The sequence below is a fragment of the Harpia harpyja genome, chromosome 11 (assembly GCF_026419915.1).
Source record: "Harpia harpyja isolate bHarHar1 chromosome 11, bHarHar1 primary haplotype, whole genome shotgun sequence".
NCBI classification, from domain to species: Eukaryota; Metazoa; Chordata; class Aves; order Accipitriformes; family Accipitridae; genus Harpia; species Harpia harpyja.
Genome location: NC_068950.1, coordinates 34,920,456 through 34,941,755, shown reverse-complemented (window position 1 = coordinate 34,941,755; position 21,300 = coordinate 34,920,456). Strand labels below are relative to the sequence as shown.

At 51.2% G+C, this 21,300-nt stretch overlaps 1 protein-coding gene across 1 annotated transcript in view; it reads left to right on the top strand.

The window, feature by feature from the left end:
• Window positions 1-4,129: 4,129 nt before the first annotated feature.
• ZSWIM5 (zinc finger SWIM-type containing 5) overlaps window positions 4,130-21,300 on the top strand; it is a 103,116-nt gene continuing 85,945 nt past the window's right edge. The window contains 2 exon segments of the mRNA XM_052800392.1: window positions 4,130-4,273; window positions 4,275-4,851. Of these exon segments, the coding sequence (XP_052656352.1) occupies window positions 4,157-4,273; window positions 4,275-4,851 (694 nt within the window). The 5' untranslated portion in view covers window positions 4,130-4,156.

Here is a 21,300-nt window from a genome sequence, read left to right as displayed (position 1 = left end):
TAGATGAAGGGCAGAGAAGCTGCAACACCCTGAGCATCTCCTGCTTTAAATTTACGCATCCCTGAGCAGATACATGGACATACAGGCAAGCAGAGCTGTTCCTGTGTCAAAGTGAGGGTGAGAGCAGCCATCCTGTACCTGGTCTTTGAATTCAGCCTGTGCTTGGAGAGGGGAGATGGAGTACAGAGACAATTGCAGTCGCACATGAAGGAGGTCCCTGAGATCGTCAGTTCTGGAAAGTTTCGTAAAATAACTGGCTGGCTAGCAAAAAGCAACTTCATTAGAGTCCCTGCTGAAAGAGGAGCACAGCAATAACTCAGTGCTAATGAGTCGGTGGAGAATCCACAGGGGATTTGAGCAGCTTGATGGCAAAAAGCTCCAGCTCCAGCTTATGCTTTGTTGGAGACCTTACTAGGCACTGGAGAATCTAAAAATAGTGCTCAACTCCATGGGCAACCAAACCAAGGTATTCCTCCTCTTACTTGCAAGGCCAAATATTTCATGAGGCAATGCTCTCTGTCTTTTCCTGGAGAGACATTGGATCCACAGGGTTGCTAAGGAATAATTGTCCTGGGCAATAGATCCCTCTGCTCCTGAGTGCATTAAGGCAGGGGAGCTGCAGGCTGCGTTACTCCCGGTGTCCTTTCCCTCCTGCCTCTGCTCTGAACAGCACCAGCAACATGGGAAAGGCAGAAACAGCCACACTTCCAACCAGTGCCTAGGGCTGGCGGCTGTAGCAGGGAGCTTGGCTGCTGCTAAGCCCAGCTTCAGCTGCTTCGGAGCAGCAAATCCTCTGGGTGGCCAGAGCAGAGCTTGGTGGCTGCCTGCACTCTGCTATCTAGCTCCTTTCCCATCGTTAGTTGGCCATAAAGCTTCTGCTGCTCTTGTATATCTTCATCTGTCATCAGAGGACTTCCTTGGTGCTCACTGGGTCTTGCAAAGCTCTGCTGTCATTGCTGCAAGGCTCAGCCGGCGTTAGCCATGTTAGCGAAGGCACAACAGTGACTATTCAGAGTCAAAGCAATGTTAAAGAGGCACGGGAGCATCCAAGAGAGGGGAAGATGCCCAGGGAAAGGCAGTCTTTCTGCTGAGGATGGGGTTTGGGCATGATGGGGAGGGAGGAGAGCAGCTACATGAAGGTGTGCAGGTGGGAGCAGCCAAGGAGGTGGCATGCCTGTGGGCTGAGATGTGGCACCTAGCAGCACTTACCTTGTCTGCTACAAAACAAAGCACAGGTGCCAGGAAAGCCACAGAGGGCATCTCAGCAGCATCCTTTTCCTCCCTCTTTTTTAGGGCTCTTGAATTTACTTTCTAGCAAGAGGAAAGCAGATTTCTTGCCCCACAGCACCCGCAACTTAAAGCTGGACTTCTGACTGAGCTGGCACCCAAAGAATTTCCCATGATATTCCATTGCACTGCTGCCTAACTGCAGTGTAGAGCCATGGGGGCTCCAGCCCCTTTGGTCAGTACATTTTCTAGCCAGGGACTCAAAATAAAATGCTTTCTGGGGCCAGCAGGAAAAATCAGCGCTTTGTGAATAACACCACTGCTCAGGCCAGAAGGGCTGGAATCGGTGGGTCGCAGCATGGGCAGACCCCGACCAAACAGCCTCCCAGCCAGGAGGGGAACCGGGGCTGCCAGTGGTAGAGGCTCAGCAAATGGCCGGGCTCAGGAAGGCATGCAGTGAATTATTGATGTACCTGGTTCCAGGCTCTGAACGAGCAGCATCAGGGGCTGGGCGGGAGGCTGACATTTTGCATCCTTCCCCGGGGAGAAGAGGTCTGTCCGTGTTCTCTGGGAGGAGGAGAGCTCCCCCCTTGCGAAATTCAAGGCAGTAATGAAAGGCACAGGGAGAGACGGGGAGGAATGGGGAGCAACAAATGTTCAGATGAAGAGGGAGAGGAAAAATAGATTGATTTGTCTTTGAAATAACATGCTAACCCCCCAGAGACAGGCTGGCCAGCCACTGCACCGACCTTGCTTTGATTTGAGTCTGGATTATATGTTTTATGCAGTGAAAAGTCACCTCATTGGGAATGAATAACATCCCTGCTCGGGCTGAAGTCTAAAATCCTCTTTATTGGCACCGTCTGGGGACGACGTAAGTAAGGACGCTCAAGGTTGTCACTAGGTGAGCTCTGCAGAGACTGGTGACAGAGGGACTGGACAAGCTGGGGTGCTGTGTCCAAGCTCTCATGCAGGCTCACCCCCTGCCTGAGCAGAGCCGGTGGCTGCAGGGAGACACGGGTGCCAGCAGAAACTCCCGGACAGTCAGGCTGCTCTAACACCAGAGCCCGCAGCCTCCATCATCGGAAGAGCTTAAGATCCTGCTGGACTGGTCTCTGCCAGGAAGGCCTGCTCTACCTTGGGGCAGGAGGGTGCTTTGGGATGGCCCCCCGAGGTCCCTCTGCACAGCCAGGGAGGGGCAGAGGTGGACGAAGCCCTTCTGGTCCCCCCAGGTCCTGCCGCCACTACAGCGAGCAGAGGTCATGGGCAAAATGGTGTGCTCGCAAGTGCTCCCTGTCGCAACAATCCCTTACGGAGAGCGAAATGCCCTTCGGGGTTAAAGAAACGGGGATGTGATTCCTGGGGAAAATGTAAACAAATCTGTGTGTAGCTGCTGCCTGCGGCCAGGCCCTGCTGCCAGTTAGCACTGATTATCTTGAACAAGACCAGCGGCAGCAAGGAACACCTCAGCCTTCAAGGGAAACCTCTTCCTGACCTTCATCGATTAGCATGTGGCTTATTCTCTAAAATGGAGATCTCTCGTTGCAGTAGCTCTGCCTGCTTTCCCTACCTGCCTGAGATCTGATTCCTTCCCTCCGAGCCCTGTGAAGGAGATCTTGGGCTTGGAGGTACCTTGTGGCGTAGCAAAGGTGCATAATTATTTTCTGCTCCCTAATTGCATCGCCCTGTTATTCCAGGAAATGTACTCTTGCTCTGTCAGTAAGAGTAAATAGGAGATCTCTGCAACAAGGGAGTAACCGGTAATGGTCTAGATGTGACTGAACTGCAGATAGAAAGGAATTGGTCTTAGATTCTCAAAGCAAGAAAACTGACCTCTGAGATCTGCAAGCTCTGCTCTTCCGCAGAGGTTTGTCACTTAAAATTAGACAGGACAAAAGAACGGGAATGTATTTCTGGGGTAAAGCCTGGGATGGTCTCCCGCTGGACACAGCAGCAAAACGACCGGCACCGGCAGGGCAGTAGCCCTCTCCCCCGCGGCCCTGCGCTGTGCTGGTCCCAGGGGTGCTGCTGTCACCCTCTGCTGAAGCGGAGGCTGGCGAGGAGTCAGCTCCCTGGATTTTGGGGTGCCGCCTCAGGCAATATGTGCTGAAGGACCTCGCTTTAATGCAACCCCACCTCAGAGCACAGCAGAGCTCCCTGGGAGTCAGCGCTGCCTTCATCCCCTCTCCCAAAGGCCGAGTGTGCCACAGGACCTGGTATTTTCTCTGCACCCAAGGATGCTGCAGTGATGTGTGGGATGAGCACCTTTACCACAGGGCTTTAAAAGAAAAAGCAAACCCTGATGCCCACTGAAGGGTAGGGCGCTGCGGTGTGCTCTGCTACCCGGTGTAAACCCCAGGATGATGTATGGGCTAGGCTGGGCGTTAGATTTGTGGGTTAGGCTGCGCGTTGAGACCGGGTGCCGCAGGGCTTGCGGCAGGAGCGGGCCCCGGTTCCCGCCGGACACCTCCGGGGGAGCGGTGCCGTGTCCAGCCCCGCCGTGCCCCTCCGCAGCCTCTGACTCAGCACAAGCTCCCTGCGCTCGCCTGCCCTCGACACCCCCTCGCCCCCCAGCGCCGCGGGGACCGCCAGCCGCGGGGCTCGCCCGCTCCCCCGGGCACGGGGGGAACGCAGCGTCCCCCGTGTGTGTCCCCCCCCGCTTGCTGACACAGCCAGGAGGGCGCCGGGACGTTCCCCCGGGGCGACCCCCTCCCCGCCCCGCGGAGCCGGCCCCCCGGCATCCCGGCAGGTGCAGGTCGGAGCGGGGGTCCGCCGGGGGCGGGCAGGGGGCTGCGGAGCGTCCCGCCCCGGCGGGGGCCGGCTCCCGGCCGCCGGGACCACCCCCTCCAGTCTCCACCCCCGCCCCCCGCCCCCCCCCCGTCCTCCTCGTCGTCTCTCCTCCCCTCGCCCGGCTCAGTCGGTCGCAGCCATGGCGGAGGGAGGAGAGGGAGAGGAGCTGCTCCGCCCGCCGCTGCCCGCCGGCGCCCCGGGCCCCAAGCGCTTGTGCTCCCGGGCCTGCCCGGCGGGGGGCACCGGGGCCGTTCACCCCCCGTCCCGGGGCCGCAGGGGCCGGCGCGGGGCCGGGCGCGGGGGCCAGCGGGGCCCCTCCGGCTCTGGCCGGTTGCTGCCCCGCGGCGGCGGCGGGGACGGCGGGGGCGGCGGGGACGGCGGCGGCGGCGGCGGGGCCGGGGGGCGGCGGCGGCGGCGGCGGGGCGGGCAGCCTGCTGCAGCCCGAGTCGCTGCTGGACGCGGCGGCCAAGCGGGTGGCGGGGAGCTGGGCCTTCGAGCGGGTGGAGGGCCGCTTCCAGCGCATCCCCGAGCCCGTCCAGCGCCGCATCGTCTACTGGAGCTTCCCCCGCAGCGAGCGGCAGATCTGCATGTACTCCAGCTTCCAGCCCGGCCGCGCCGCCGCCGCGTCCCCCGCCAGCGCCGCCGCGGGGGGACCCTCCGCCGCCGCCGCCGCCCCCGCCCCGGCCGGCGAGGAGAGCCCCGCCGCCGGCCCCCCGCCGCCCTCCGCCCCCGCCGCCGCCGCTCCCGCCGCCGCGCCGCAGGGCGAGGGGCTGCCCTTCCGCCGCGGCATCCGCCTGCTGGAGACCGGCGCGGTGGACAACGTGCTGCAAGTCGGTGAGTGCCAGGACGGGGCCCTGGGGGCTTGTGTTCCGTCCTCCGTCCGTCCCCGTTCCCCCCGCCCCCCCGCGAAACACTTCAGCCTTTTGTCTGGCGCGGTTGTGGTTTGACAGGAAAATCCTGCCCCGGGGGCAGGGACCGCCTTGTGCTCCTCTGGGAAGGTGCCGGCTTTGGGTTTGGGGGGTGGGAGGCCTGGGGGTGACCCCCCCCCGCCGTCCCCGGTGAGGTGTGTGTGCCCGGGTGTCACCGGCAGCTGCCCGCAGCGTGGACGCCGTCTATCTAGCCCCTTGCTAGTGGGAAAATAAAGCCAGCCTCCCCCCCCCCCCCGCCCCCCAAGCGCCCGCCGGCGATATTTGTATGGAGGGCACGCAGCCCTGCCGGCACCGCCCCCCCCCCCCCCCCAGACGGGGTCCCTCTCACCCCTGACCACCCACACCCGCGCTCCCACGGGGGTCCTGGCCCTTCCAGCGGGAGATGGGTTTACAAACGTAACGCATCTCTCCGACAGCTCTTAGCGTTTGCCTTTGTCTTCTCCATCAGGAGCTTTCCCCCCTTGGAAAATCTCTAGGGGGGCATCTGCCCCCCGCTTTCCCCTTCCCGGCCACCCGTACGGGCACCTTCAGCCTTCAGCGGGGCCGGCTGGCAGAAGACGAAGGGAACGGTTGGGGTAACAACTTGGGTGGACCGGCGGGTACCACCGGCGGCCTGGCACGACGCGCGTTTCGGGGACGGATGCGCGTGGCCTTCTTGCTCTCGTTCGGTGACGAAGGGGCCGTGGGAATGATGGTGGGAATATCGTGTTTTCTCTCCATGGGCAGGTGGCTTTTGTGTGCGCTGGCGGAGGGGGATTGTCAGAGAGGAAATGTTCTTCCTCTTCCCCTGTCCTTACAGTCCCTGGCCCCATCCGAAATCTGCCTTGTATCTGTATATATTTAAAGGGAAACAAATTGGGGTGTTTTACATAAAATAATCAGCTCCTGGTTGTTATTGGAAGTGATTGAAATGCGCGTTCCCATTAAAATGACATTAGGCTAGAATTTGTTTTGCAAATGCGAAATGTAAATTCATCTTGTGCCAGAGTATGGCGTGAATGAGTGAAGGGAGGGTGGTTTTTGTTGTAAGGAATGGTTAGTTCGGCTGTGTTTATTTAAAGAGCCCTCCTTCCTTTGGGGGGAAAAAAAAAAAAAACCTGGCTTAGAAAAAAATAAAAATCCCATTCGGTACAGTTTACATTCAGAAGAGCGTTATCAAAACATTTTCCATTTGAGACGTGAAAATAGGAGACAGCAGAACAATTCTTCCACCTCTGAGGATACGCAGTGAAAATTCCTGTAGCACAAAAGGTTTTTCTCTGAGGATATGATTATACCCTTTTTTTGGGTGAATTAATATTTTGTAAGGGCTGCGTTAAGATGATTAATTATTCTGTTTAAAATACTTTGAAACTCAAAACCAAATAATTTTTTTAGAAGGAGAGGAGTAGGTCTTCAGGAACTTCAAAATTAGGAGGGGAGGGAAAATAATAGCTTACCGTGGGCGACGCTTTATTGGCCTGCCCACCAAGGCGTGGGAGTGGGAGACGGAGGTAACGGTTGCCTAAAACCAGGGCTGGTTCCATACAAAGGAATTTTCTTTTTTAACGAGTTTTAAATTTATTTATCTTTGAAGCGTGGCTCTGACGAGGCTTTAGCCAATGCTGTGAAGGATCTGGGTGAGCGCTGGGGTCAAGTGCGTGCGGGACACGCAGAGCAGTCCCATCCCAAAGCGACGTCCAGCGCTGGCATCCAGCATCACGCGTGCCCCGTCTCCCTGCGCTTCCCGCCGCTGCTTTGGGCTAGCCAGAGGACGGGGAAGGATGGTCCCAGCTCTGGCGTTTCATATCCCCTGACAAGTCTGAACCATCTCCCCAGCTTTGAAATCGGAGCTCGCGCCCATTGTCCTCCGAACCGTCAGCTTTTTAGATGAAGCAGCATGTTCTGGAAGCGCTCGCCGCAAAGTCGGTGGGTGATTTATCTCTTGTTTTTACAGCCTGAAACGGGCGCGCGGGATGCTCGCCGTGGGAGTTTGCCTTCGGGGGGGGAGGTCGGGTCTTGGCTGTAGCGCGGCTCGTCTTCGGACGGCAGCGGATGGGTGATGCGGGGTTGGACACCTCTGTTTTTGTCTCCAGAGCAGCCTTGTCACAGCAGTCCCTCGCAGCCCTGAGCTGGAGGAGGAAGATTTACATCAAACAAAAGGCTGTGAAGGGCTGCATGTTTATCCGGGGCGGACGGGAGGCATAGCTGAGATGTCCTCCGCCAACTTTCCACATCCATCCTGCAGATGCTGCTGGAAGGTGAGGTGGAAATGCTCCAGCCACTGGAGACACAAACACTTTGTGGCTCTGTGTGTGTGTTTGCAATTAAGATAGGAGCTTGGTTGTTGGCTTATATGGGAACCATTATGTCTTGGAAAAAAATAAAACCCCAACCCTGGCTTACTTGATGCTCACCAGCGCTAAATCAAAACTACTGTTCCCCTCTAAGGATCTCTTTAATGGACACTGCCAGCTCCCGGCGTCATGACCTGAGGCTTGCACAGTTGAGATTTGCTGTTAATAAAGATCAGATGTTTGTACAGTTGTGTTTCTGACTCAGACCTGTGAAAAAATAAGGATAGTGCGGATGTGAAATTCCTTCTCTCTGTGGTTGGAAAAATCTCTTTGAAAAATTGAAAGCCAAAATCCAAGAGGAATGACCTTCTGGAGATGGAAGATGGTGTGGAGGAGTGAGGGTTGTACTCATGGGGACAAACTGCTTTGGGCTCCAGCTCCCTTGTACTTACAAAACTGGCAGGTCTGAAAAAAACCCCATATATGCCACATTATCAACCAATAATTCCTTCATGCTTAGTAGAACTTAAACGAGGCTTAAACCCTGATCTCACTGGAGTCATTAAATTGATTTTTTTTTTTTTTTCCCCTGCTCAAAGAAAGATCTTGGATGTTGAACACAGGCATCTTTGTCTTCTTAAAAACTGCTTTATTATTATGTGTACAGATCCCGTCTTTGTGTGTGTGTGGTGTGTGGGTTTTTTTTCTTTTAATTTTTAGACAAATGACAAAAGCATGCAGGAAAGGAATGCAGAAATGCCAGGCTTAATATAAAGCATGCAACTGCACTGCATGCCGGGAATCCTAAAGGATACAAAACCTTTAACGACAGCGGTTAATTTTTAACAAGTTCACTTGCATAAATATTTATGAACAAAAGTTTTTACACCATTATCTCTTGGGTTTTTGGAGAGAGACAAGACCTTTGGTGGATTTTGACAGTAGGCTCTGATCTGGCAGAACAAATTCATGTTTCTCGCCTGCGCTCCCCAGTACAGTATAATACGGTTTGCCCTCGAGTCGTCACGGCTGCTGATGGGTGGGCGAGTGTCTGTGGCAATTTTAGACGGGAATTCTCCTTTTTCATTGCTTTTATGATTACGCATGAGAGGGAGCATCGAGCTTTGTGTTGTTCTTTGCGTTGTAACCAGCCACTTAGGAACCTATATGGTGTGTGCTCCTTACCCACAGATAAGCCTTTGTGCCCTGATGGAGAGGTATGCAGTCCAGCCATAAGTACATAGGCAGAATTTACTTTTGCTGTTTGAGTAACAGTGAAGCAGGGCTTTAAAATGCACTGGCTTTGTAAACACTTGGAAGGAGTCTGTTTTTTTCAAACCTGCAATTAATGCTGAATATTTTATCTGATGCTTTGCAGGTCAGTCCTGGGTACCTTCCCATGGTTCCTAGTCTTGGTGATTAAGCTGGACATCCAGGTGCGGGGGATTTTCTGACCCTGCTTCAACAGCCTTCTGCCTGGGCTGAGGTTAGCTAGATCTGATACCTGTAAATAATACCTGTAAATGCATTTTAATCGGGGGAGTTTTGATTTGGAAGCTTTTTGTTACACTGTAGTTTTCAGTTTCTGTTGGTGTATATTTGTAATGATGTGTGTTGAAATGCAGCTTCAGAGGTAAAAATACCAGTGCGTTTCTATGCTCTTAACGTGGTTGAAACTACTTTTAGTTTTTTTTCCGAAACTACTTTTAGCTTTTTTAGATTTTTTGTTGTTTTTTTTTTTTCCTAAAAATGCTTGCTTCTAGGCGAGCATTTGGTTTCCCTCCCCTGTGACGTGGTACAGGGCAGATTCTAAATTTGTATCCAGTTGTTTTTAAAAGTCTAGGTGGTGTGCTGCTTTATAGAGCTGGTTATTTTGGGGAAAACACTTTGATGGGGCTCTCTAGGGCCAGTTGTGGTTGCCTTTGTTTTGTGTAAAGATCAGTCTCCTCCTGGGTCTAGGTTTGAGGCTGTATCCAGTGGGAGCAGGTTTGGAAGGAACGCCATGGGTCATGAAACGTGGTTTGTTTGTCGTCCCCCCCCCCCCCCCCCCCCCCCCCCCCCGTTGAAACCTGGTGTCCCTTGTCAGGGTGCTGCTAAATGAGTTTTAATTTTTCTGTATCCTCTTAGTTTTTGGGTGGAGTGGTTGTACAACATGTTTCCAATTTGCTAATTAATTTTTACTTTATTTTTCTTTATGGGTAGATTACTTTATCCTACTGTATATATTAAAATATTTTAAACCACATAAAAGGGGCCAGCAGAGGTTCATTAGCCCAATCGTGATGGAAATTGTTGAACATTTTAAATAAACATTAAGCTCTTTATGTTTCTAATTACTTTTTTCTTAACATATATAATTGAAATGAAGGATTATTAGGCATTAAAACTTACGATCTGTTTATTGCTGATCCCTCATAGGTGAGATGTTTCTTGAGCGTGTGGTGGACTGTATTACAGAAACTGGAATTGGAGATGAAAACCACTAGAGCTTCTTGCTGGTAGTGCAGAGAGAGCTAGAAAGACTTTGACAGCTGGAATTTTAACTTTTTTTAAAGCAGATTCATTTATTGGCTTTTGAGTCTTTTTTTTAAGAGTATAAACAGACCTCTGAAGCTGGGATGTCTTTTTAACTAGGTGGTTAATTACTCCAGGCAAAGTGATGCTGGCTTAAAAGAGACTAGAAATGTGAAAAATAAAGCACAAGAAATTAAATATTTAGTTCTGGCTTTAAGAATAAATAGGCTTGAAGCATTTTTCAGAGAGGAACTGTGACAAGTCCTGGTTTCTGGCTTGAGCAGGCAATAGGAGTTGGTTCTCAGCTTACCTGTGCTTTATAAAGCTTAGCCCAGGTGAGAAGCTGGCTTTCCCTGCTTCTAACCCACATGTCATTCACAGCAGATTTTAATTTTGCTCACATCTAGAGGGAATCTTTTAGGAAATATTTAACTGTGCTAAAACTGCAGTAACATAAACCACATGTGCCTGCGTGCTTTGTTTCTGAAGCTTTGTGCGAGGGAATGTGCTTTGCTGTTATTTGACGCTCGCTTTGATGTTAGATGTTTTATGATTAGTCCCTCTAACCTCAGATAGGACTTTTGGAAAACTTAAATGAGCTTGTCTATATGATAGCTCTGTAAAGTCACATTCAGCTGTGAATCGTCTCTTGTGGTGTGTCAGCTTTTAATTTTCTTTGCAAATATATATATTAAAAAAAAAAATCTTAGTAGCATTAGGGTGGAAGAGAGAGTTCGTGGGCTTACGTGTTTCCTTGGCATGTATGTGAACCTAGTTCTGGAGGAGGACCTGGTCCATGGGGGAGGCGGCGAATCTTTGGTGGTTTTGGGATTACATCCTGCTCCCCTTTCCCAGCAGGAGACCTACTCCCATCTGGGGTTAGCTCAGATGAACGGCATGGCCAGCCTTGTGCTTGTGTTTAATTTTTAGGGGTTTTGCATTCAGGTGGCATGGACAGCTCTGTGTTTAGTGGTGATGCAAGTTTTCCCCCCTGGGGATTTTCAGTGAGAGGCCAAGGCTTGTTGCTGCATGATGATGCTTTGTGCTTAAAGTGGGTGAATTTTCTTCTGGAGATGTAGGGGCGTTGCTCTTTGTCCTGGGGGTGTGAGGCTCTGAGTTCTGTTCATCTGGCCACTTGCTGAGGAGCCAACCTTGTGTGATGTCCCAGGCGAGGTGGTGGGGAAGGAGCCTTCTTTGCTTGCTCCCCTGTCTCTTTGCAGTGCTTGTTTCTTCTGGTGGGGCTGTGGATGAAATTTGCTGGAGACCTGGGAAGGTGGGTGTCTGGGTCCTCTCCTGGCTTTGCTCAGCAGGAGGCAGGTGATGGTTGAACCTGTGATTCTCCATCAATCTCCCCATATCTGTGGCTGGTGTTGGTGACTTTTGCAAGGAACTGAAGGTGTGGAATAGCTATCTTGAGAGTATTAAAATGAACTTCTAGTATGTCCTACCTTACATTTGATGCTGTCTTGAAGAGGTTGTGTCATGGGGTTGTCATACTCCTGGTCTTCTGGGGATGAGAGGAGGGGAGGAAAGTGGCTGCTCTGAGTAACTGGTTCCTGCCTCTGCTGAGTCTTGGCTTTCTCTGGCATCAGCATCAATAGAAATCGATCCGTTTTCCAATGAAAACAAAAACTCAAAGACACCAAACCTTGGCTATGTTAATAAGTGCTGTAAGAGAAGTCTGTCTTCTGGACGGAGCCAGTTTTGGAGCTAGAACTCCAAAACTTTTGGGATGGCGGTGGGGAGGTCTCCCTGTCTGCCTCAGAGCTGCTGAGGCCCTGGAGATGCTCTCCTGCACGCTCAGAAGAGCAGGACTGAGCACTGTTTCATTTTTCACCTGGTGTTCATAAGGGTAGGGTTTGGTGTACAGGCTTGACCCCTGACTTCTTGTGCCTTTGCAATGGGAGTTGGGAAAGGGCCTGATTACATCTCGCAGAGAGACACAGGTCCTGCAAAACCACTTCTCGGTGGATGTATGGGGGAAAGCATCTTCATGGTTTTACAATGCAATGTCCCAGGAGCGAAAATTCAATTTTTCAAAGGTTGGTTTTTTTTTTTTTAAATCCTGATGTTTAAATATGAATAGATTCCACTTGGTTGGTGTGGTGGGTGTGTTTTGTTAAATGCCAAGGATTCACCTGTGCACGACAGCACCACATTTCTCTCCAAACGGATTTTCTAGCGCTGCATTTTAAGAGCATTTGCTTTTTTGTCTCAAGCTTATGGCTTAGGATTTTGTGCAGGATTGGGGTTAGTCCTTGTAAAATGGTGCATTTAAAGTAATGCACAAATTAATAAAATCCTGGGCTTTTACTTGTCGCATTCTAGGTGCATGTTGCCAGGGATTTTTCTTTTTTTCTTTTTTTTTGTGTTTCTCACATCATTAAAAACAAAGCCACGAATGTGCTTAGGAGGCAGATCTGCCAGGATGCCAGCTTGGAAGGGTTGCATACGGATATGTTGGTCCAGCTTGTCATCTGGAAACGTCCTGCTTCTGTCGCCCCTGGGTTAAAATGGGGGGGGGGTGGTGGTGTCTGTGTCCGTCCCCCTTGCGATGCCCTGCTTATTGCTGGATGCCCAGCTACACCACCCAGCCTGTTTGACCAGGGTCTGCTAATCGTTATTGAGGTTCGCTCAGCGGGATGCGGCGTGGTATCTGCCTGGCTGCTGCCTTTGCACCTGGAGACGGTGCCCGTGCCCCGCAGCTGCCGACGGGCAGGGATTCCCCGTGGGAACGCTGGAGACTCGGTGTCTGGGACCTTGGCAAGGTCAGGACAGGCTGTGCCTCTCTGCTCCGGATGCCGTCCAGTAGCCCTGGCCTCCATCCTTCAGCTGATGCCGGTGTGTGGGTGACTGCTCAGGACGCCAATAATAGCCATTACTTGTTATTGGTGTTATGTGGTTTTTAAAGGCAGGGATCGCAGGAGGTGCCGCATGCTGCGCCCTGGCTGTGGCTGTGCGGCTGCCTTGATGAAGACGAGTGCCCTGTCAAAGGGGTGGCAGAGCAACAAATGGGTTCCCGAGATAAATAAAATTTGCATTAATGAACTACAGTGGCTTTGGATGCCAAATTAAAAGAAGTGTGTCTGGAGGATGAAAAATAAATGTATTTTCTGTCTCACTCGCTGGTTCTCATCTCTCTTGATTTTCTTTATCATCAGACAGAAATTTTTAATTTTTTTAAAGCCAGTTGTGTTTATTTTGGTAACAGTTCATTGGCTGCTCTGTGTACAGAAGCTTTCTCTTGAAAGTACTGAAACTATATTAAAAGTGCTTTTGGCTGTCATCTTTTATTTTGCTTCTCCTTCTTTCTTTTCCCAAAGCTGGGTTGTTGCTGTATCAAATGCTCTGAAACTGTCTGGTAGCATTTTCCCTGCGGTGCTCTGTATAAACTGGAAATAAAAAGGGAAGAAATTGCAGGATTTGGATTTTTGCAGCTTTTTTTTTTTTCCTCTGTGTGTGTGTGTGTCCCATTGAAGTCTGAGCAGCTGTCTCCATCCGCACAGCCTGCCGATGGCATGCACAGATCTGTTTCTTGTGATTAAAGGGAGAAATAATACCCCAGTGTTCAGACAGGGGCCGGGGGGGGGTGTGTGTGAGCGAATGCCCAGGGAGCAGCGGTTCTTCCCTCCTGCCTGCTTGGCCCAGGGACCAAGGGAGCTGGCAGCCCGGCTTCTCCTCCCTGCATCCTTGTGGCTTTATATCCCTGCAAAAGAAGCATCCCATGCCATTTGTGGTGAGCTGCCCTGCTGCAGCATCTCCACCCGGGGTGGGCTCCTCCATCCTGACCGGCGACCTGCAGAGGCCCCGGGGTTTTTATTCTATTCTAAGGATGTTGAAACATTTCGGCGGTGCTGCAGCCGCTTGCTACCGGCGTACTTTGAAAAATACCCAGCAAGTGTTGAGCATCTGTCTGTGAGGGGGGAGGAAATCTGCCCCCGTTATTATTTTCTCTCGATTGTCCTCGCTTGCTGTGGCTTTGGCTATTATGGGTTTGTAAAATAGAACTATATATGACCTTTTATCTTACAAGAAATAGGTTAAGGCATTTTTAAAGAAAGTGGTGGAGTCAGCAGTGCTGCTGAAGGAGCTGCTTTCGCATGGTTGATAGGCTGTGAAGCCGTTCAATGGACTTTGGTTTCAGAGACAATATCTGTTTAAATTAATCTTTGTCAGATACATGCCACTGCAGACAATTCAAATTCCATTTGCTTTCTGATCTCATAACAAAAAAGCACCTTACACTGGTTCTTTTATTGTAAAATTAACTTTTGTCTGTGTGTCCTGGAAACAGGGGTGGCATAAAATCTAGTTAAAAGGCTCTGTTATAGGAGGATTCTGTTTCTTTGTACAAGGCGGACTTTTTTTTTCCCCCTTCTTTCCCCTGCGTGCATTTAAAAAGAAGACGAGTGTTTGAGATAGATTAGGGAGAATGCCAGCAGATGGACCGATTCTGTTGTTGCTGCTGGCAACCATCTAAGCAGCCATTTTGAACAATGCTGATACCGGGGTACTGATAACACAAAGATGAGGATGGGATAAATATCCAGCTAGTCCCTTTCTCCCCGCCTGCTCCTCCTCCCTCCCTTTCACGCCGCTGCTGCAGCCCTGTTATTAGAGAGCCTGATTGTTTCCAGAGAAATGCTTCATCCTCTTAGCTCGGCTGGTGGATGTCTAGTGTTGCTTATCGCCTTGATTTTCCTCATGGTTGATGGAGACACTGGCAAATTGGCCTCTCCCAGGAGTGCCTGCTGCATGGGTCCTGAGGGGAATGGGTGCTTTGCAGTCGTGATGCTCTTTTCCTCTACCCTAGTAAAGCATGAGGTGTTTGGTCCTTTCCATGTAAGTGGAGACAATTTCCTTCCCTCCTTATGCACGTTTTAAGTGCTTAATTACAAAGTGTGATGGCATCCGATGTGTGGATTCTAGGGTTTCAGGAGATGCACCCTGACCTAAATGAGTCTGAGATCTACTTTATGCCAAAACGATTAGTATGGCGCTGTGATTGCAAATTGAGGGTATCCCCTTTGCCCATATACTGGTCTCCTCTTCCCCTTTTCCCACTCCTGTTGTCTGCTGGCTCTTGGGTATCTGGGTTGTGTTCATGTCCTGGACGTGCTGCTCTTGGAGCTTCCTAAGGTCTGTACTGGTATCTGTTTGGACTGCTGGATTTTTAGCGCTGGAATCAGTGGCCTTCTCTCTCTCTGTTTTGTTTCCCATCTCTAAGGAAATAACCCCTTCATGGATCAAGAAAACCCAAGCAAGTTTTATCTTTTCCTAGCAAATGACAAAAAGGCTGTTTTGTGTTTTGGAGGAGTTGGGCCAGGATGAGCATGGGGTTGTTCTGGGAAACCTGCCCGGCTTTGCCCTGAGCTCGCTGTAGTGTAGCACAGTCCTGAATGTGTGGTCTGCAGAGCCGGTCGGGGGATGCCGTGTAGCTTTGGCTGTTTGGTACAAGAGCATCCATGGGGTGTGAGGGAGCTCAGTAGAGCTGCGAGGCATCTTGGATGGCAGAGGTGCCTTTGGGATCTGGGGTTTGGGGTTGCTGCAGGAAGAGCGGGGATGGTGGGTTGGGAGGTAGCAGGTAGCCTTTGGTTGCAATTTGGTGTCTGAATGTGCTGTGCATAGGAATTGCCTGTCCCCGAGTCCTCTCTAGGTAAGGCTGCCGTGTTGTCTGCTGCAACCCCTCTGCAGTGTTTCTGCTGTCTGGGAGTGTGAAGTGGCCCAGGCTGGGGCTGAGCCAGGCAGCCAGAGCAGGCACGGTGATGGGAACACCGTGCAGTATTGATACTGCTGCCTCTCGTTCTTGGTGAACGGCTTTGGGTCGGGGGTTTGCAACTGATTTCCAAATTGCAGGTCTTTAAGATGTTCCCGGAGCTGCAGGGCCCTGCATGAGGAGCTGAAGGTGAGCAGCAATAAGCTGGTGTGTTCTTGCTGGCTTTCTTGCACGAGTCTGCAGACCACGGGCTGTAACTCACCTGTTTACATTGCAGCATCTCTGAGACCTTTATGTGTGAGGTGATGTTCCTACTGCAGCTTTTTTTCCGGTTAAAACTTCTTTAGGGTTAAAAACTGTACAGCTAAGTCTCAAAGAAATCTGTATAGAATAGAATCATAGAATCATGGAACATATATCTAATTATACACAGTAGATGAAACTTTACTGTAAAGCAGCAGATGTAAGAATTAAAAAAAGGAGTTGGGCGAGCATTTTATGGTTTCCCTTTTTAATCTGTCCCCTGACTCTGTTACATTTTGAGGTAAATCTTGTATTTCTTTTTTTCCTGTTGGGAAGTATCTTCTCCCTCTTGAGTCTCCCCTCTTTTAAGCTTGCCTTACTTGATCCATAAGCTGTGGACTAGCCATATATGACATACTTGCTAAAACAAGGGGCATCTGGCCTGAAAGTTGAAAAATCAGGCTGTAAACTCCACTTTGGAAGTGTCGTTATGGTGTGTTGGGAAGTTCTTGAGGTCAGCTGAGCTCTCTGAAGACTTCGATTGAGAGACTGGGGGTCTCAGCAGGTTGGCTGTCTCTGAGGTCAGCTGGCATCATCGACAGATGCTTTTAGTGCACTCAGAGGGCTCCAGCGCCTGGTGTGGTCCTCAGCCACCTCCTCTTGTGGTGGCTCCTGCTGTGTTGCTCGACCTGTTGCCTTAGGAGATAACTTCTGGGGACTGAGGGATGGGTGAGGAAAGAGTGCCTGTTTTAGGTGATGAGTGGGACGATGAAATGTGCTTTTCTGCCCCTTTGGCTCACAATGAGGTTGGACCTTAAAAGCTCTTGCAGGTTTTGATGCAGAGGAACTGTGACCAATGTGTGACCAAGCATGATGGTGAACTCGGTGGCTTCTGGTGGGTGGCTTCTGGTGTGCTGCTTCTGTTCACTTGTTTCCCGCTGTGGAAAATATTACTCACTAAAAACAAGTGCAAGGCAGGTGCTTGTGAGGATGACCAAGAATGAACAGTGGGATTTGGAGTGCTTTTAAGCTGTGATCTCTGAAATGGTGCAGAGTGGAGCTTAGCCCTGTTGCTCTTTTCCAGAACCTCCTAGATGGCATGGAAATGTGTGTTGCCTCCTGTTCCTAGAGCTCTCTCCATGTCTTACTGCTCTTGAGTTTGACTTAGTCTGGTTTAGTTTCATGGACCCCATCCCACTACATAAAATTCAGGTTCTTTGGCTAACCCCCCTCAGGTGGGCTTGATAGCAGCCAGTTTTTTTGATACCGAGGAGCATGCTCAGAGAGTGGTTTGTGAGGTTGCTGGTTTCAGAGCCAGGACACAGCACCTTGCTGTTAAAACCTGCCCACAACCTTCTGTGTTGCAAGGACAACAGCTTCTGAAGCCATCTTACCAAATGGAAGGTGAAGAGCAGCACGTGTCCGTGCTTTCTGCTGCTTAGGGTCGGGGTAGATGAGGAGGTGATTGGCAAGGTCAGGCTGTTCCCATGCAGGTGAGGTGTCCTGGGAGCAAATATTTGGAAGTTACTGGTTATTTGGGAAAAGATGGCTTCTGGTCACCTTCTGACCATGTTGCTGGGGGCATGTGGAAAGAGTGGGGTGTCTTGAGGTGCATCACTCTGTCCACTTTGAGTCACAGCCTTCATACAGCACAAACATCCATTATCTCTAAAATTCAGCACAGTGACATGGTTTGAAAGATTCCCATGCCTTGTGCCTTGCTTAAGCTGGAGGTTATTTGCCAGTGGCTCATGGTGGGATCCCTTCCCCGTGGGGTACCTGAAGGGCAGAAGGGGAACCAAAAGTGTGTTATAACTGGTGCTGTGCTTGCTGGGAGAGGGGGCAGAAGGCAATTTTGCTCTGTTGCTTTTTTGTCTGTGTTGTGATAAAAATCTGCTGTTACTTAGGCCCTGGAAAATCATAAAAACTTACAAAAACTGGACAGGATAAAGATGAATGATTAGATGTTCCTAGCTATGGTTCAGCTCCTTGACTTTCACTGTAGAAAAGAGGGTGGGTGATGTCGTGGAATGACTTCATGGGAATTGTCCAAATTTGGGGCTTTTGCTTGAGCGCACTAGTTTTTCAAGAAGGGTGAGGGTGAGCTTCTGGGTATTGAGGGCTCTTTCTAAAAACACCGATGTTTCGTTCTTTTTTTGCACTTGAGTAATGCATGTAAAATAAGGCTTAGGCAAAAAGGACCAAGCCAAATGAAGTCAGCACAGGGAATCAGAGTTGTGTTATGCTGGAGACCTGCTCCTGGGCAAAGGGAGAGTTCAGATGTTGTGTGTTGCCTCTGCTGACGGTGTCATCACCCAGTGCTGCCTGTGCCACCCAGCACATCTAGGGATTTGCAGAGGGGCTTAGCAGGCATGGCAGCTCCTCACGTGGGGATGCTGTGTTTTGGAGAGCATCCCAAACGGGAGGTTGATGCTTTCCATGAGTGATCATTTGCTCTCTGCACTCCCTGTATCTGAAAGAGGCACAAGGCAGCAGTGAGGTTTTCCCTTGCCTGCCTGCCTGGTTTTTGGCTTGTTTCTGGTGGCTCCTAGCTCAGCCCAGAGCCTGCGGTTCAAGCTCTGTGGGAAGGACTGATGCCGAAGAGGGTTTTTTTTTTTTTCTTCCCCACCCGTCCCCACACCCACACACTGGTCAGCCACACTAGAGTTTTCCTGGACTGTGAGGTTTGATGAACCATTAACCTAAAAATGCCCTGAGTAGGAAGAAAATGTTTCCAAGGTCTAAAAATCTTGCAAAGCTTCTGAAGTGGGAATGGGAGCTGTGGTTTGCCTGAGCAGCTTTTCTTGCTCCTGGCTCTGCTGTGAACTGGCTTTGCTTTGTGGGTGCAAGGGTATGTTTGGGATCTTGCAGAGACGGGAAGGCAGCCCTCCAGGGCTGGGTCAGCTGGAGGGGCTGCCTTCCAAGCAGATGTCCTCTTGGCATGAGGCTCGGCAGGTTTAAGACAGGATGTCCCTGTACTCCAGAGAGCTGAAAGCATTGAAATAAGTAACAGGCTGGGAATGTCTGAATCCAGCTACGAATTCCTGGGGAAGAAGATTTGGCAATGGCAGGCTGTATCAGTGGGCAGGCTCCACGTTGCCGGTGGAGGACAGCACCTCGTTGTCCCGTGGTCTCTGCTGGGTGCCAAGTCCAGCGTTAACAGGGCAACGTGGCTGCACAAGCCCCTTCCCCTTCAGGGCAGTGCCAGGTTGGGCTCCAGTGCTGAAGGAGACCACTGCCCTCCTTGTCCATCGCCCCTCGTGTTACTGAACGAGGGGAGAAGCAACTGACTGTAACGGGTAGGGACTCTTCGTGGTGTCAGCTGGACGCAGCTATGGAGGGCTGCGGTTGTTAAGCCACGGCTGCGATGTGGCGGTGTTGCAAAGCAGGGGTCTGGTGGCCACGGGATGGTCCGGAGGAGGACCTGATGGATGAGGCTGTGTATGAAACTGGGAGGTGGGGCTGCCTGGGGAGGTGGGTGCCGGGATGCCCAGGTGGGAGGAGGTTGGCTTTATTCCAGAGCGGGGTTAGTCGCTGTGACTCGGAGCCTGTCCGTCACCGAGTCCCAGCAGTCCCGTTCCGGAGGGCTTTCCTATAGCTGCCTCTGTGGCACGGGTGACGCTGCAGCTCGGGAAAGAGCTGACAGCAGGATCCTGACCCTATTTTCATAAATAGTAACAGCATCTCTAAAGGCTTAGAGGGGCCGGTTGGGAACAGAGTGGCTGGGTTCCCCCGTGTCTGGCAGCGGTCAGCAGCAGATGCTTGGGGGGAGGAGATTAAGAAACGGGGCCAGAGCAGAGGGATGCTTCCCTGGTTGTGAGCAGCCTCTCCAGCCAAAGGGCTGCCCTGGCCCTCGGCTGCGATGTGGATGCAGAAGGAGATGGCTTGCGAGGGCAGCCCCAGCCTCACATCTCCTGCAGCACCGGGAATATCGCCGAGTCTCCTCAGGGTGCAGCATCCCTTCTGCGCAGGTGGTGGGATGGCTGCTCCCCTGGCAGGGAGCACCGGCACTGCTCTGGGAGACAGCAGTGGGGCAGAGCTGATGGGGCCAAAGAGACTTTTGGAGAGACTGGCACTTCTCCACCCCACTTCGATGCTGTCCTGGAGCTGCAGGCTGAGGTTTGGGAGAGGGGACCGAAGCCATTAAGAGCTGTGGATTTAATGGGGTGGGAGAACTGTGTAATCAAAAAATGGGATGTAGCACCAGTCTCTTTATCTTTTTCTTTCCCCATTGCGATCTTCTCGGTAGTTTGACTTTGCTAAATGTTTTAATGCTTTTCTAATTGGAGGCCAAGTTAAATTCCCCATGCTAATATTTGAACAGAGTTCGTGATCTGGAGGAGATGACTCTCTGAAGGGTTGCCTCATCTTGGGGTGTCTGGTGTGTTGTCTGGCCCTCTCCAAGATGCCTGAGGTTATCTGTCGAGGAATAGCCCTTAGTGCAGGGATATTTGCTGGAAAGATGAAGGGCTCTTTGTCCTCCTGGCTACGACTTTTTACCATGCGGCTTGTTGGCTGTGGGCTGCAATGGAGGAGTTCATAGCCAGCGGTGAAACATGCGTGCAGAGGACGTCCCATGGACCACGCTGGATAAAATCCCTGCTACTTGGTAGTTCGTGATGCTGAAGCCTGCGAGATTTCTTTGCAACATGCGTTTTGGGCAGCGTTTTTGCATTTGGAGATGTGGCTCTTATCAGGAGGTTGGGTGAAAGGTTTTCCTCAGAGCTCAGGAGAAAGTGTTTATTATTTAAAAGGGTAACTTGGGGTGAGAGAGAAAGAAAGAGAAGCAGCTTAATCTTGCAATTTAAATATATTCAAAGATTCCCTCTGTTCGAGTTTGCTTCCTAGCCTTGATCAGAAGGAAATGCTGTTAGCTACAGAGTGGAATAAATCGAGGGCACCCTTATCTGTGCAAGATAAATTACTATTGTTTAGGAAAGACACTCCAGGGATTGCAGAATTTAATTAAATACACAGGGATTATGAATATGCATGTAAATTAGACAATCTAGATATGACATGGCTACAACTGCAGGGAATTGTTCGAACTTAAAAGTGTAATCATTCTTTTTATCGGGATGTGGGGATGGGTAACAAATGAGAAGATTCCCTTTCCCATTTGCCTCTGCCTCGGCTGGTCTCAGGTCATTAAGCAGCGGGAATTACCCGTCACGGATCAGCCCTCGACAGGCCCACAGAGATGATGCGCCGGCGCCTTTCTCCACCCTAATGAGCCACTGCAAGAGCCATCGGAGAAATGGGAGTTTGGGCGAGAGGCTGCCACTGCCCTGACCCAGATAAGGGGTTTGGGAAGGTGGGGGGATGCGATTTGCCTTCTGCTGAGAGAGGGGAGGAGAGCACTGCTGGCAGGGTGCGTGATGCCGGCTCGCTGCCTGCTTGCTGCCTGTTCTCCTGGTACTGCTACCAGAAAGGAGGATCCTCTCCGAAGGACTTGGAAGGATATTTGCTGTGGTTTCAGAGCATCTCCCTAAAAATCATAGGGTTAGGGGGTGGAAATATTGATTGATTGATCGGCTTTTCTGCCTTTTTCTGGTGCTTTTACAGGGGTGCTCCCCTCCAATTTGATCACCGCTGTTTAGAAAGC